At 38.3% G+C, this 12,961-nt stretch overlaps 1 protein-coding gene across 2 annotated transcripts in view; it reads right to left on the bottom strand.

The window, feature by feature from the left end:
• Positions 1 to 12,961, bottom strand: part of CTNND2 (catenin delta 2) — a gene marked incomplete at its 5' end in the record, with an annotated part of 876,397 nt that overhangs the window by 108,696 nt on the left and 754,740 nt on the right. For both annotated transcript variants that reach the window (XM_081303245.1, XM_081303246.1), the window contains one exon: positions 7,610 to 7,783. In XM_081303245.1, coding sequence (XP_081159371.1) covers positions 7,610 to 7,783 — 174 coding nt within the window. The remainder of the gene's footprint in view (positions 1 to 7,609; positions 7,784 to 12,961) is intronic.

Raw genomic sequence — 12,961 nt, 5'->3', positions numbered from 1 at the left:
TGTTTTTTAAGGATTGGCTAGCTTCACTTAGCATAATCTGCTCTAATGCCATCCATTTCCCTCCAAATTCTATGATTTTGTCATTTCTTATTGCAGAGTAATACTCCATTGTGTATAAATGCCACATTTTTTTAATCCATTCATCTATTGAAGGGCTTCTAGGTTGGTTCCACAATCTTGCTATCGTGAATTGTGCTGCTATGAACATCGATATAGCAGTGTCCCTGTAGCATGCTCTTGTTAGGTCTTTAGGGAATAGACCGAGGAGGGGAATAGCTGGGTCAAATGGTGGTTCCATTCCCAACTTTCCAAGAAATCTCCATACTGCTTTCCAAATTGGCTGCATCATTTTGCAGTCCCACCAACAATGAACAAGTGTACCCATTTCCCCGCATCCTCGCCAGCACTTGTTGTTGTTGGATTTCTTAATGGCTGCCAATCTTACTGGAGTGAGATGGTATCTTAGGGTGGTTTTGATTTGCATTTCTCTGACTGCTAGCGATGTTGAGCATTTGGACGCTTTCTTTAGGGACATGTTGCATCTGTTAGATACCAAACTAAGACCAGTTTACTATAGGAGGCGTGCAGCCGGCTCCCTGTTTCTTCGGTGTTACAGATGTCTTCCCACTGCCTGTGTTCATGGGAAATGTGGTGCCTCATCTTTGTAGGTTTGTAGGAACACAGGTTCCCCTTGATTGCTTTTTAATTGCTTACCTTTATTACTGGTTTTGAAAAATGTGATCATGATGCACCTTGCTATGGTTTCTTCATGTTCATGGAGTTTGGGATTTTTGAACTGCTTGGTTGGATCTGCAAGTCTACAATTTTTTTTTTCATTAAATTTGGTAAATTTTCAAATTTTTATTCCTTCAATTTTTTGGTCCTCTTGCTCCTTTCTCTCCTCTCATTTGGTGACTCCAAATACTAATTGATGTTCATTAACAACCTGTATGTTTTCTTTTTTCTTTCAGTTTTTTATTTGAGATATTTTCTATTCCCATGTTCCAGTTCACTAATTTTTTCTTCTACAGTGTCTAATCTGCAGATGTCTAATGTGTTTTTTTTTCATTTTACTCATTGTACTTTCAACTCTAGAAGTTTCATTTCATTCTTTTATGTATGTTCTGTTTCTATCTAACTTTATTTTTATTTATTTTTTTTAAAGAGAGAGTGAGAGAGGAGAGAGAGAGAGAGAGAGAGAGAGAATTTTTTTTTAATATTTATTTTTTAGTTCTCAGCGGACACAACATCCTTGTTGGTATGTGGTGCCGAGGATCGAACCCGGGCCGCACGCATGCCAGGCGAGGGCGCTACCGCTTGAGCCACATCCCCAGCCCTCTATCTAACTTTATGAACACATATAAAACTAAAAGTTATAAAAAATTTCTGTTTTCCAATTTTAACTGTCAGTTCTGAGCTGGTTTATCATTATGAATTATACTTTTTAAAAATTTTATGTGATAACAGGGTAATTTTCAACTGAATGCCAGATGTTCTTAAATTCAATACTGGGTGCTCTTGTATTCCCACAGATATTTTAAAGCTTTCTTCTAGAATGCAACTAATTTACTTGGAAACTGTTGATGTATTTGGATGTCACATTTAAGATTCAATAGGAAAGACTAGCACATGTTTAGTCCAGAGCTAATTATTCCTCACATGGGGGCAAGATCCTCTAAGTGCTCTACCAGATGGTTCATGCTTTATGAGGTTTTCCTGTCTCTTAGAAACACACACTATACCCATCCTATGCAAGTGCTGAATTTCACTCTCTCTTGTAATTCCACATGGCCTTCTCCAGACTTGGGTATTTCCCTCATATGCATGTGCTGATGTTTCTCTGCTGCGTAGCGGAGGGGAATCCTCTGTGTTTCTCCAGATCTATGAACTCTAGTCCATTTGATCTCCCCAGATTCCCAGCTCCATCTTGTCCATGCAGAACATTTACAGTCTTCCCTGGGGGTTCTCAGTCCTTATGCCATGGCTTGGCATAGCTGAAGCCAACAGGGTACAACGTGTTTGTTTCCTGTCTCTTGAGATCACTGTCCTTCCTTGAATAATGCTTAGTGTCTTATCCAAAACCCACTCTGTTTCATATATTTCCATTTTACAGTCATAGTTTTTTTTTTTTTTTGAAGGAGGGTAAATCAGAGATTTGTCACTCCATTTTGCTATCTCAGCTGAAAGTGAAAGTTCCTTTGGTTTAGTGGTTTCTATAACTTCAGAATGGAGTTCCACAACTTAGGACTTCAGAAATCTTTGAAATCAATGACCATCAAAAAGAAAATGGGTCCACTGCCCAGGTGATGTGGATGCAGATGACATCTGCCAGACAGGACAGCTCTTGGGTGGGCACTTCTCAGTACTTCTTTTAGAGAAGAAACTGCTGAGTCACGTGTGGTTGTGGGCTAGGCCTGCTCCTCAGGGTGGGCCTCTCCTTGCTGCTTCAGGCTGAACTTCACCTCTGCTCAAGTCCTGTCTCTGGGAGACTTCCAATAGAGCGGAGTTCTCAGATACCCTGGTGCTGATTCTGGCCCAGTCCAAACCCATGAGGCATGATGCTTCGTGCCCTGTTTTCTTCATAATCTTTCAAAACTCTTTTCAAAACAGTCTTTCTTTGAATTTAAACCTCTTGCTTTTCCTCACACTGTTAACTGGGACAAAGGCAATTCACTCTGTCTTAGATGTCAAATCATGACTTTAACTTCTCTTTGTTGCACTCCCCTAATCTTGCCTGGTTCTTGTCCCCATGCCCACTGAGCACTAAGCTATGCTAATCAGTGTCCCTCCTCAGGCCATTGTCCCTGTCTGTAAGGATAAATCTCGAATTTCCTGGTTCCCTGACATTTTTCACTCACTGGCCCACGTGATCATAGATTCTGTTTCCTTCTTCACTAAGTCTCTGTTGCTATCATGTAAGCTAATTAAATACTGATGTATTATTATCCAAGTATTCTTTTCTCCTATCTTATTTTTAAAACCAGTGGGAGAATGTTCACATTTTAGGGGGGAAATTGAAAATACAAAGATACCTAACATGCTTGACTTCATAGCCAGTATAGATTTTATTTTTGTAGTTTAATCCCTGGGTTTCCATAAAGCTCAATTACAATAGAAATATCCACAAATAGAGTGAAGGAGCATTCATTCACATTTTGGAAATCTTCAGGCTACTATATCCAATTGTTTTAATATTCTGCCACAAACAAAACCATTGTACTGTAAATGAGAAAAGGGTAACTGATGTCCATGTCGGCTATGAAAAACATGTATCACTTTGCTTCTGCATAATGCCATCATCTTTTTCTGATGCTCATAAACCAAGTAATGAGTGTTTTAAACTTTAAAAAGTGTTTAGGGCCATTAGGAAAGATCTAGTTTGCTAGTCAATTTGTTACAGGAAAAAAAAAAGAGTGTGCACACTCTTCCCATAAAGGAAAGTTATTGTTTCAGACAATGAGGTCTATAAAAAGCTGTCTCCATGCAAAATTCTGGTGTTTTACTTTCACATTTCTGTTTTTGTTGGGCCATAAAAAGTTAAGGACACTAAAGAAATACCACTAAATTTTGACAATTGCTATAAAAACACATTCTTAGACTCTAGATTTCAGACAGCAATACTAACTGTGTGAAAGTCAATGCTGTTGTGTATCCTGTCAATATTTTAATTATTCAAGGACTGTCTTTTGAAATAGACTTTTTAAAATAAGGGTTTCCATGCTTGGTTTTTGCACACTTAATTCTCAATTTTCTTGAAGTAATTTGTTAGTGTTTGGCTCAATGAAATTTTTCCCAATCTTGTCAAAGAATTGTCCACCTCCCTTCCCACATTGTAAATTAATAAATTATTTAATAGATGTTGATAATGTGATTGAATTATATATGAACCTGTGTATTTGTATTTTAATAAAAAAGCCCCTACATAAGTATGTATTTATTTACTACTACACAGAATGTTCCTTAGTAGCAACTCACCCTGACTCATTTGTCTAGAATTATTTGGGAAGCAGAGCTTAGAATAAGACTGGCATTCTAAAATTCTTTCTGTCTTCTAAAATTTACTAGTGGCAATTTAACATATTCTTGATGACAGAGGTCAGCACTATGACTACCAGTTATTAGAACAACCTTTGGGAGTTTTTCTTTCTTGCATCTGTATGTTTACTTTTCCTAACTCCTCTTTCTTCTCTCTTTGCCATCAGGGTATCCACCCTGACTTTTTACTGTGTATCTGAATATTCTAGTTCATGTCTACAGTGCAGACTTGGAATTCCAGTGGTATAATTGTTAAACTCTGTCTAAAATACAGAACAACTTCTGTGATCTTGACTTCAGTTTCCCCTTCTTAATAGTATTTACTCTATAAAAATTTACCAAATAAATGTTCCCTGGATGTGTGTGGACAGCAGTCACACTGGGCCAACTAATATAATTATAATATAATTAGCTACACTAATATATAGGCTTATATTCTGGAAACAGCAAGATGCTCTTTCCAGAATACACCGAGAATGATTGTCACACATCTTTCATAATTGGTATTATATAATCCAAAATAGGAGATAATTGGAGAACATAGAAATAGTGAACATTTTTCAAACCTGCCATTTTCTTACTCCTCACACCTAACTACCCACATCTGTCAGCATTTCTCATGCTGGCCTGGTTGCCCCTGAGACACGAGCCTGGTGACTTACGCAGATACTTCCACACTGCAGGAACTGCAGAGCAGGGCCCCACTTCTAAACCTGCAGCTTGCTAGCACAGCTGAGCCCAGATTCTGCAAAAACAACTCTATCAACTTTATTCTGCATAAAAAGCATATTTGTATCTGAATCAAAAGACCAAGTAATTGGTCATAAATGTGACCATCTGAGGATGGCGTGGTCCGTAATATGCTACTAAATTCTTACTGATAGATAGATGTTTATGAATAGACAAAATCTACAAGAAAGATGTGTGGACAGGTACTGCTTGGGTAAAATGCTGAGAATAATTGTCACACATTTTTCATAATTGGCATTATATAATCTAAAATTGGGACATATTTGCTCAGCCAAGCAGTGGGGTACAGAGACAAGTGGAAGTTGGTGTTGGCCCTTCAGGGGCTCACAGACCAGATTCCCTTCTAGAGACAGTCTTAGCAGCTCAGCAAGGACTTGTGGTATGAAGGGATAGATGATCCATGACGCTGCTCTTGACCTTCACCGGTTAGATGCAACGTGGCTCTTGGTATTCAACACATCTTTTTTCTCTTGCTGCTTCTAAGATTTTCCTTTTATTATCAGTTCTGAACCACTGAATTATAATGTACTTTGGTATAGTTTCTTCATGTTTCTTGTTTTTTGGGTTCCTTGAGCTACTTGAATATGCAAATTTCTGGTTTTCATAAAATGTGGAAGAATTTCAACCATTATTTCCTTAAATATTTTCTTTTCTGTTCTCTTCCTTCTCTTGTGGGAGGGTTCACTGCATTTCTCAAGATTACTTGATTCTCAAGATGCACTCTGCATTCTTCTTTTCTTTTGGATAATCTCCCTTATTGTCTTCAAGTTCACACATTTTTTTTCCTTTTACAATAATCTGCTATTAATTCCATTTAAACGCAATGAAATGCCATAGTTTCAGACATGCTATTTTCAACTCTAGAAGCTTGATTTGGGTCTTTTACATATTCCTGCCAGATCCTCTTAACGTTTTGAACATAAAGAATCTGAGTTTAAAAGTCAAAGTCTTATATTCAAAATCTTCAAGTGCCCAAAGACATTTCATGATTTTTAAATTATCATGATAAGGAATTACATCTTTTTCAGGGAACATGATAGTTGGTTAAAAACAGAGCTTAGATAGCACATGAGATTTGTCACCATCTGGATATCCAGGTCTTTGTACCTCAGGTTAGTCTCAGCTCACAGTCCCTTCCTTTCCATGCCTGTTGAGATAGTGCCATAAAGCAGGGGTGCTGGTGGGGACTCTTGGTCACAAAATGTGACAATCCTTGGGCCATGCCATGTCGTTCCCATCTTTGCATCCAGGTGGTGATGGATCTGCATGGTAGAGTGTTCAGCAGGGTCTTCTCTGTTTGAAGATGACACACGTGAGACCCACGAGGGGTGTAACCTGCTCAGGATCACCACCCTCTGAAAAGGCAGGTCTTGGGTTTGAACTGTGGTTTGAATCAAAAATTACTGGACCATGTTAAGCTTACAGGGACATGCGATGTGAGGGCCACTTCAAAGAAGCGATTTCCATGAATGACCTTCCTAGTCCTATAAGGCCACACTCTGGCCTTCTGCCTGGTGGGACTCTGCTTTTGAAACTTGTCTGCACCTGTCTCTGGTTGAAAGTAGGAGACATCTTCCAGCCTGGCCTGGCCTGAATTCTGTGGGTAGAAACACTAGGGATGTTTTACAGGCAGGGAGGGAAAGGGACATTCATGTGCATTCCTCAGGCTCTCAAGGAAGCTTGAGCCTGTCCACACAGCAGCAAGCAGCTCCCCAGGCACACTCAGGGACCAGGCCCATGAGCTGTGATGTCACAGCTGGAAGGAAGAGCTGGGGCTGGAGTAATGGAAACGAGGGAGAGAGAGAGAGAGAGAGAGAGAGGGAGGGAGGGAGGGAGGGAGGACAAGAAGGCTGACATTGGACCTTATGAGCACAAGGGAATGTGCAGTCACATGATGATCTGAGGCCAGGAAGAGTGACATCTATGCCTCTGAGCTTCTGAAAATTCTGTAGCTCTGTGTCAATGTTAACATCACTTTGAAGAGAATGAATGTCAAAGAAAAGAGTGATTTATGAACCTCCCAAACCCTGACTTTGATATTAAGTGGATGGAACATGATGGCAAAATCAAAACTTTTTCTGGGATTTTTTTTTTCTCTTGGCGTTTCCCCATACATTCTATCTTCATTTCTCTAAGAGTGGTCACACACTTTTATATTTTAATGCAACAAGGCAAATTGGTGCTTGTAACTATGATGACCATAGTCAAGAATTATTTTCCCTGGTGAATCTTTTCCTACCAAAAATCAGGATCTTGAGAATGTTCTGTGAAAATCAAGCAGGAATAGTGTCAGTTCATAAGGACTTGGAGAAAGGACCCTCTTAATCTCGTCAAAATCATACATTTGTTTAAATGTTTTTTCCAAACGGAATTAACAATACTGTTCTCCTCTGTTAGCTCATGATTTAAAAATGCAAGGGGTCTTCTTTGGGGGCTGGGACCCAGTACAACATGTAGAATACTCATATGGGTGTTTGCAGATTAGCTCCCTTAACAGCCAATGATGGTGCTTTGAAAACATCCACATGTCACAATTGTCCCTGAAAGTCAAGCAGCTCAGCTGTCCCCATAGAGTCGCAAGAATTTCACAGCCTTCTCAATGATCATATTATTCACCAGTGGTCTTCAAAGACCTCTGAAACCTTAAGAAGAATTTCATTTTTTAAAGTTTTTTTTCAACTTTCTAAGCCCAACAACTCAATATAATTGGTTTTTCTCCTAAACATCTTTGTTAGAATTGCACCTCTTGGAACTACACTTGCATTATTTTCTCAAGATTTGCTGCAACTCCAGAGTCTTTTGTATTGTAACGAACTAGCCATACCTTCCAGCTCCCTGCGGCCAAGTTCTGCAGGGCACCTGCCGCCCCTTCCAGCGTGTCTGGGTTTGAGCACTCAGAGAGCAGTGTGAGGTAGGGTTTGACTATGGAGGGGTGCCACAGCATCTGGATCCCTTTGGGTGGTTCTGCACAGTCTGGAAGAGGTCCTACTCCATCCCACTGGTGGAAGAAAAACGAGAGAGTAAATGTCTTTAACAACTTCCTCATATTTCTATCCTCAAACATCACAAACAAAAACAAAAGCAGGTGTTATAGAATCCAGTGAATACTGGCGACAGGGAGGGTCAACTGTTCAGGGATCAGGAGAGCCATCCTGCCACAGAGAGCTTACGATGGAGTCTGTGGGGGGTTGGGACATGTATAGAGGTGACTGCAACTGGTAGCCGTCCAGCATTAGCTCTCTGAGAACTATTCTGACACAACTTACACAGGAAAGAACAAGCAGAGATGGGGCGGTTTTGGATGGGTGGAAGAAGGCTAAAGATCAAGGTAGCACATATTATATTTACATATATCAACAGTTGCATAGGAAGTTCTCAACAATGGAAAGCCTGCACTAATGTAGAATTATAATAATTTATGCATAACTCATGCATAACTGTGGTCAATTCTTATATAAATAATTTGTAAATACATATTTGCTTGATTTGTGGTACCATATTGCATCTAACAAACAAATGACAGAATGGATGAAAGAGAGAAAATTGCTATGGTTTATTAAATGCACTGACATGAGCTATAGGCAAAATCTGGATCTTACAGCAATCCTGATAGTTAAATTTGCTTTGAATTAAACATAATGAATAATGGGAGAGCGTGTAATTAAAAATTAATTACACATAATTTTAAAATTATGGCTTATATGCACAAGGAAATACCAGTCCACCACTAGAAATGAGAGTTATAAAGATTATAGCAACTTGGACAAATGATAGCAATAAAAATTAAATGAACAAATAAGATTCAAAGCACAATGGGAGATGGTGCTTTTCCCTAAGCAACATGCATCATAAAAACATGCAACAATTATAAAAGATGCTTTGATAAAATATTTGTCTTTAATTTTTGTCTACACTTCAAATCTTCTATCTTCACTATGACTTTTAAAAATATTAAAAATTGAAATAATGATTCTGACCTTTGATTACATGAAATTTTTGACTTTTGTGAAAAACAAAGGCAATGATTATATAGAGGACAGAAGTGAAATATGCATATATTTGGGGAAAATATTTTCATACTTCTGAGAAAAACCACAGTAAAACAAAGCTATTCCTTTATAATTTTAGAGTGGGGTACCAATCTGTTTAGCCCATTTGTATCCATTAATGTATTTAAAATCAATATAACATAAATGACACACACTAAGCTTCCTCACAGGCATTTTATGTACATCCATCTGTATGTAGGTGTGTAGATGTAAATAAATGTGAAAACAAAACTCTATTCCAGAATCTGAGTTAAGTTCCTTAGTCTTGAAATTTTTACTGGAAGAAAATAGACATTTGCCTCATATCCTTGCAACATAAAAATGGAAATGTTGATAGAGATACTATAAAGTTATTTAACTGTCACAAATAATTTCCAGAATTTTATTACTTATTTTCCAAGAGACAAATTCAAAATTCATGACCTTTTCCTCTCCATTATCATACAGCTTAGCTTAAGTCAGAGCTAAATGATGTCAATTGATGGATGTTGGACATCCCACTAAAGGTCATTTTCAATGAGTTTGTCACTCAGTTTCAACTTTATAAAAAGGAGGCTCAGCACATAAAGCATCTTGGGTTTTTTAATCAAAACCATTCAGAGATGACTTTGCATGAAGCCTTTAGATGACTATTCATGAAGCCTGCACACCTCTTCCAAGTATTAACAAAAACACTGAAAGTGAACCGCCCTTGTCATGCTGCTCCTGGTTCCTCTTTGAGACCTGATCTTTGCGTTGGACAGAAAGGACACTAGGGAAAGACACAAGTCATTTTGCAAGTGTGTCAACTTGGATGATGAAGCAGCAGTAACACTGGCTTCTCAAAGGAAGCCAGTTAGAGCAGCGAGTCTAGCTACTAATGTAACAAGAAACAGACAAATATTGCCTTGGCTATTTTGTTTGTTCTATTTTCTACTTTATCATCCCCTTAAACATTATCATTTAAAGACCTAATAAGATCTAGAAAAATAAGAATACGAAATGTCAACTCAACAAGGATGAGATTTCCCTCTTCCAGAAGAGCTGACAGGCGAGCAGGGGGCGTAGGGAAGTAGCGTCTGCAGGCTCATCACAAATGTGACAGCTGAAGTGTAGAAGAGGCAAGTGTAAAAAGAGGGAAAGCAGCGGCATTATCTTTTGCTGGCTCTTCTCTTGTTCCACTTTTCCAACTTCTCCACAATAGAGCAGGATTAATAGTTATAGCAGTAGACAATTTTCTTCTGCTCTGACATGTCATCTATGTAGCTCTTAAATACCTTTTATTACAATCATTTCTTAATGGCTACAGAGAAACTCTGAAGGAAATAAAAGCACAATGGATGTGAATATAGATAATCTTTGATAGCAACTAGAGATAGAGTTCAAAGGGGATTCTTGGCTATTTCAGAACATTGATGGCCCCCTGGCAGGTTAACACCAAAGAAAAAGAACTATTTCAAAGCCAGTTGATGTAACTGACCTTTATTCAAACTTTCCTTGAGTTAATAGGGACAAATGTATCAGTATCCATTAAAGAAGAAATTTTCATTAATGAATGACTGGAATTTTTTCAAGGGATATGTTAACATATTTGACATTATTTTGTCTAGCTAATCAACATCAACCAGGCAACAGAGCAGTGGTGTAGCTGGGGTCACACTTTGAAGTAGATAAAAACAGATGAAAACTTTTAATGTGATTATTTCTCTTGGTGAGGATCCTTGAGAAATTGTGGGATATGCAATTCTTACCAAAATAGAAATACATCATTTATAAATTTAGATATACAATGCTTCTGTCTTAACGTTTCTACTGGTTCATTGAGTAAAGGCAAGTGGTGACTAAATCTTTATCATGTTCAAAAGGCTGACCAAACGAATAGCTATTTCGTCCCATAGAACACAGAACTGAATTTGTAAACCTTGTGCCAACTGTGTTTGATATTCACTCTATCTTGAGGACATATACCTGAAAATTCTTGGAATATTAAAGAAGAACGAAATTATGGCATTTGCCTATAAATGGATGGAGCTGGAGAATATCATGCTAAGCAAAATAAGCCAATCCTAAAAAAAAAACTAAGGCTGAATTTTTTGTCTGATATGTAGATGTTAATTCACAATAAGGAGGGGGTGGGGCTAGGGAAGAAGAGAGTTACTTTGGATTAGATAGAAGGGACTGAAGGGAGAGAAAGGTATGGGGGTTAGAAGGATAGTAGAAAGAATCTGATAATTAGTGAAAATACCCCTTCCTGGCATGGTTTTACTCCCAGGCTTAACAATTAGATAAGTGTTCTGCAATTTTGTGCAACATGTCTATTCATTACTTTTTAATAAATAAAAGGAACAAATGTAGCCATTCTTGATTTTTTTTCCATGTATCACTTCAAGATTCAAATTATACTTTGTAATTCATACACAGTTAAACAGGAAAAAGACTAGAGAATATGTTTCTAGTGTTAAATCTCCTCTAATTAATTGTCTTGTTTGTGGCAATGTAGGATTTTATGCATATATTTAGAGTTCATCAAGCTAAGGATCAAGTAGATTATAACCAATCTATGAGATTTTCTCATGGAAACACACACAGCAAGTGCTAAGAACAGTGCTTGTAGGAGATCCTGCCAGCTACTTCTCAAACTCTCTGTCATGAAGTACTGGTGGGCTCAGGCTGGCAGCAGAACAATGGAGGTGCTTAGAGGATGTGGAAAACAGATCATGGAACAAACTATGAGGCTGGTTTTTCTCATCCCAAATAGTGACTCCCTCCAAAACATACCAGCAGATTCTGTACTGCTTTGAATGTACAACTCTGCTAATACCATCAATTAATAAAAAACAGTACATGGTTTATCATCCAATTTCAAAATTGTATAGAATTTAAAAACATGTATTTGCCTATCCAGAAGGTAATGCTTCAAATCTTTTTGGAAAGGAAGAGAATTTCACGCTTCTAGAGTTACCAATTTAGACACAAGGCTTTTTGACAGGACTGTGGTCAGGGCAGAAGATGTAGGATGGTGTCCTTAACCTGAGAGGGAATGTGATGTGTGGGATGTGCAGGTGGCCGCAAGGGTCCTGGGTGCCGTGCAGCTGGACAGCAGCAAGGGCTTCTAGTGCTCAGGAGCACGGTAGGTAACTGTGGTAACTGAGGCTGACAATGGCTTAAGGGTACATACATTTCAACACAGCCAGCAGAGAGGATTTGGAATGTTCTGTTTAAGGTGATGGATGTACCAATTCTGCTGATCTGATCATTATGTGTTGAATACATGCATTGGAATATTATACCATAACTCATAAATACATTCAATTTTTATGTGCCAATTAAAATTCAAAAACATTTAAAAATACTTTTGGTTTCCTTGTAGAGCCTAAGTTCTATTTGAATAATTTCTATCTTAGTTGGTTTGAGGATGGACTAGTAGAAACCATTTGCTCTTTATGTGAAGAGAATAATAAAACTTAGGGAAGAAAATTTGAAAGTTAAAAAAAAATCATGAAATAAAATAAAATTCGCAAACCAATCACCGAATGAATAAACAAAAAGGTCAAGATGTCAATACACTTTACAGAGACTCTACAACAGGAAGGGTTCTTTAAGGCACAGAGACTCACAGGACAACTATCATTATTATCACATTCATAAAAGCCCCTATTGAATAAGGAGAATTAAAAGACAGCTTCTCTTCCCTTTGAACTAGTTTACAAGGGCCCCAGTCTTTGGTCCCCTGCACCCTGTGCTGGGTACTGAGGAGATACAAACAGGAAGCATTCGCTAAACGGGGAGGGGGATTTCAAGGAGAAGTCCACATCTTCCCAGTGTGCCTTGTTTTATCAAGTTTGCCTTCCCCAAAGAGGCTTTCCTGCTGAGCTGTATCTTGGGACGTAAACAGCAAAGGCTGGCATCACCAGCAGAGCCCATCTCTATTACCTAGATTTCTCTACCAGCCAGGGAACATCAAAGCTCTTGCATATATGCAGCATAGCTTTTCAAAATGGGATTTCAGTGAAACAAACAGACCAAAGATGCTGCAGGACTAAGGGAAAGAGTCTGCATCAACAGAGGAACACTCTGGTTTTAAGATCCCATTCTTCCTTCCCAGGGGAAGGAAACCAAAGCACAGTGAAATTCAGGAGGAGAAGATG

The sequence above is a fragment of the Spermophilus citellus genome (assembly GCF_964194105.1).
Source record: "Spermophilus citellus genome assembly, chromosome: 1".
NCBI classification, from domain to species: Eukaryota; Metazoa; Chordata; class Mammalia; order Rodentia; family Sciuridae; genus Spermophilus; species Spermophilus citellus.
Note: the sequence above shows the minus strand (reverse complement) of the source record. Positions and strands in the feature narration are given on the sequence as shown.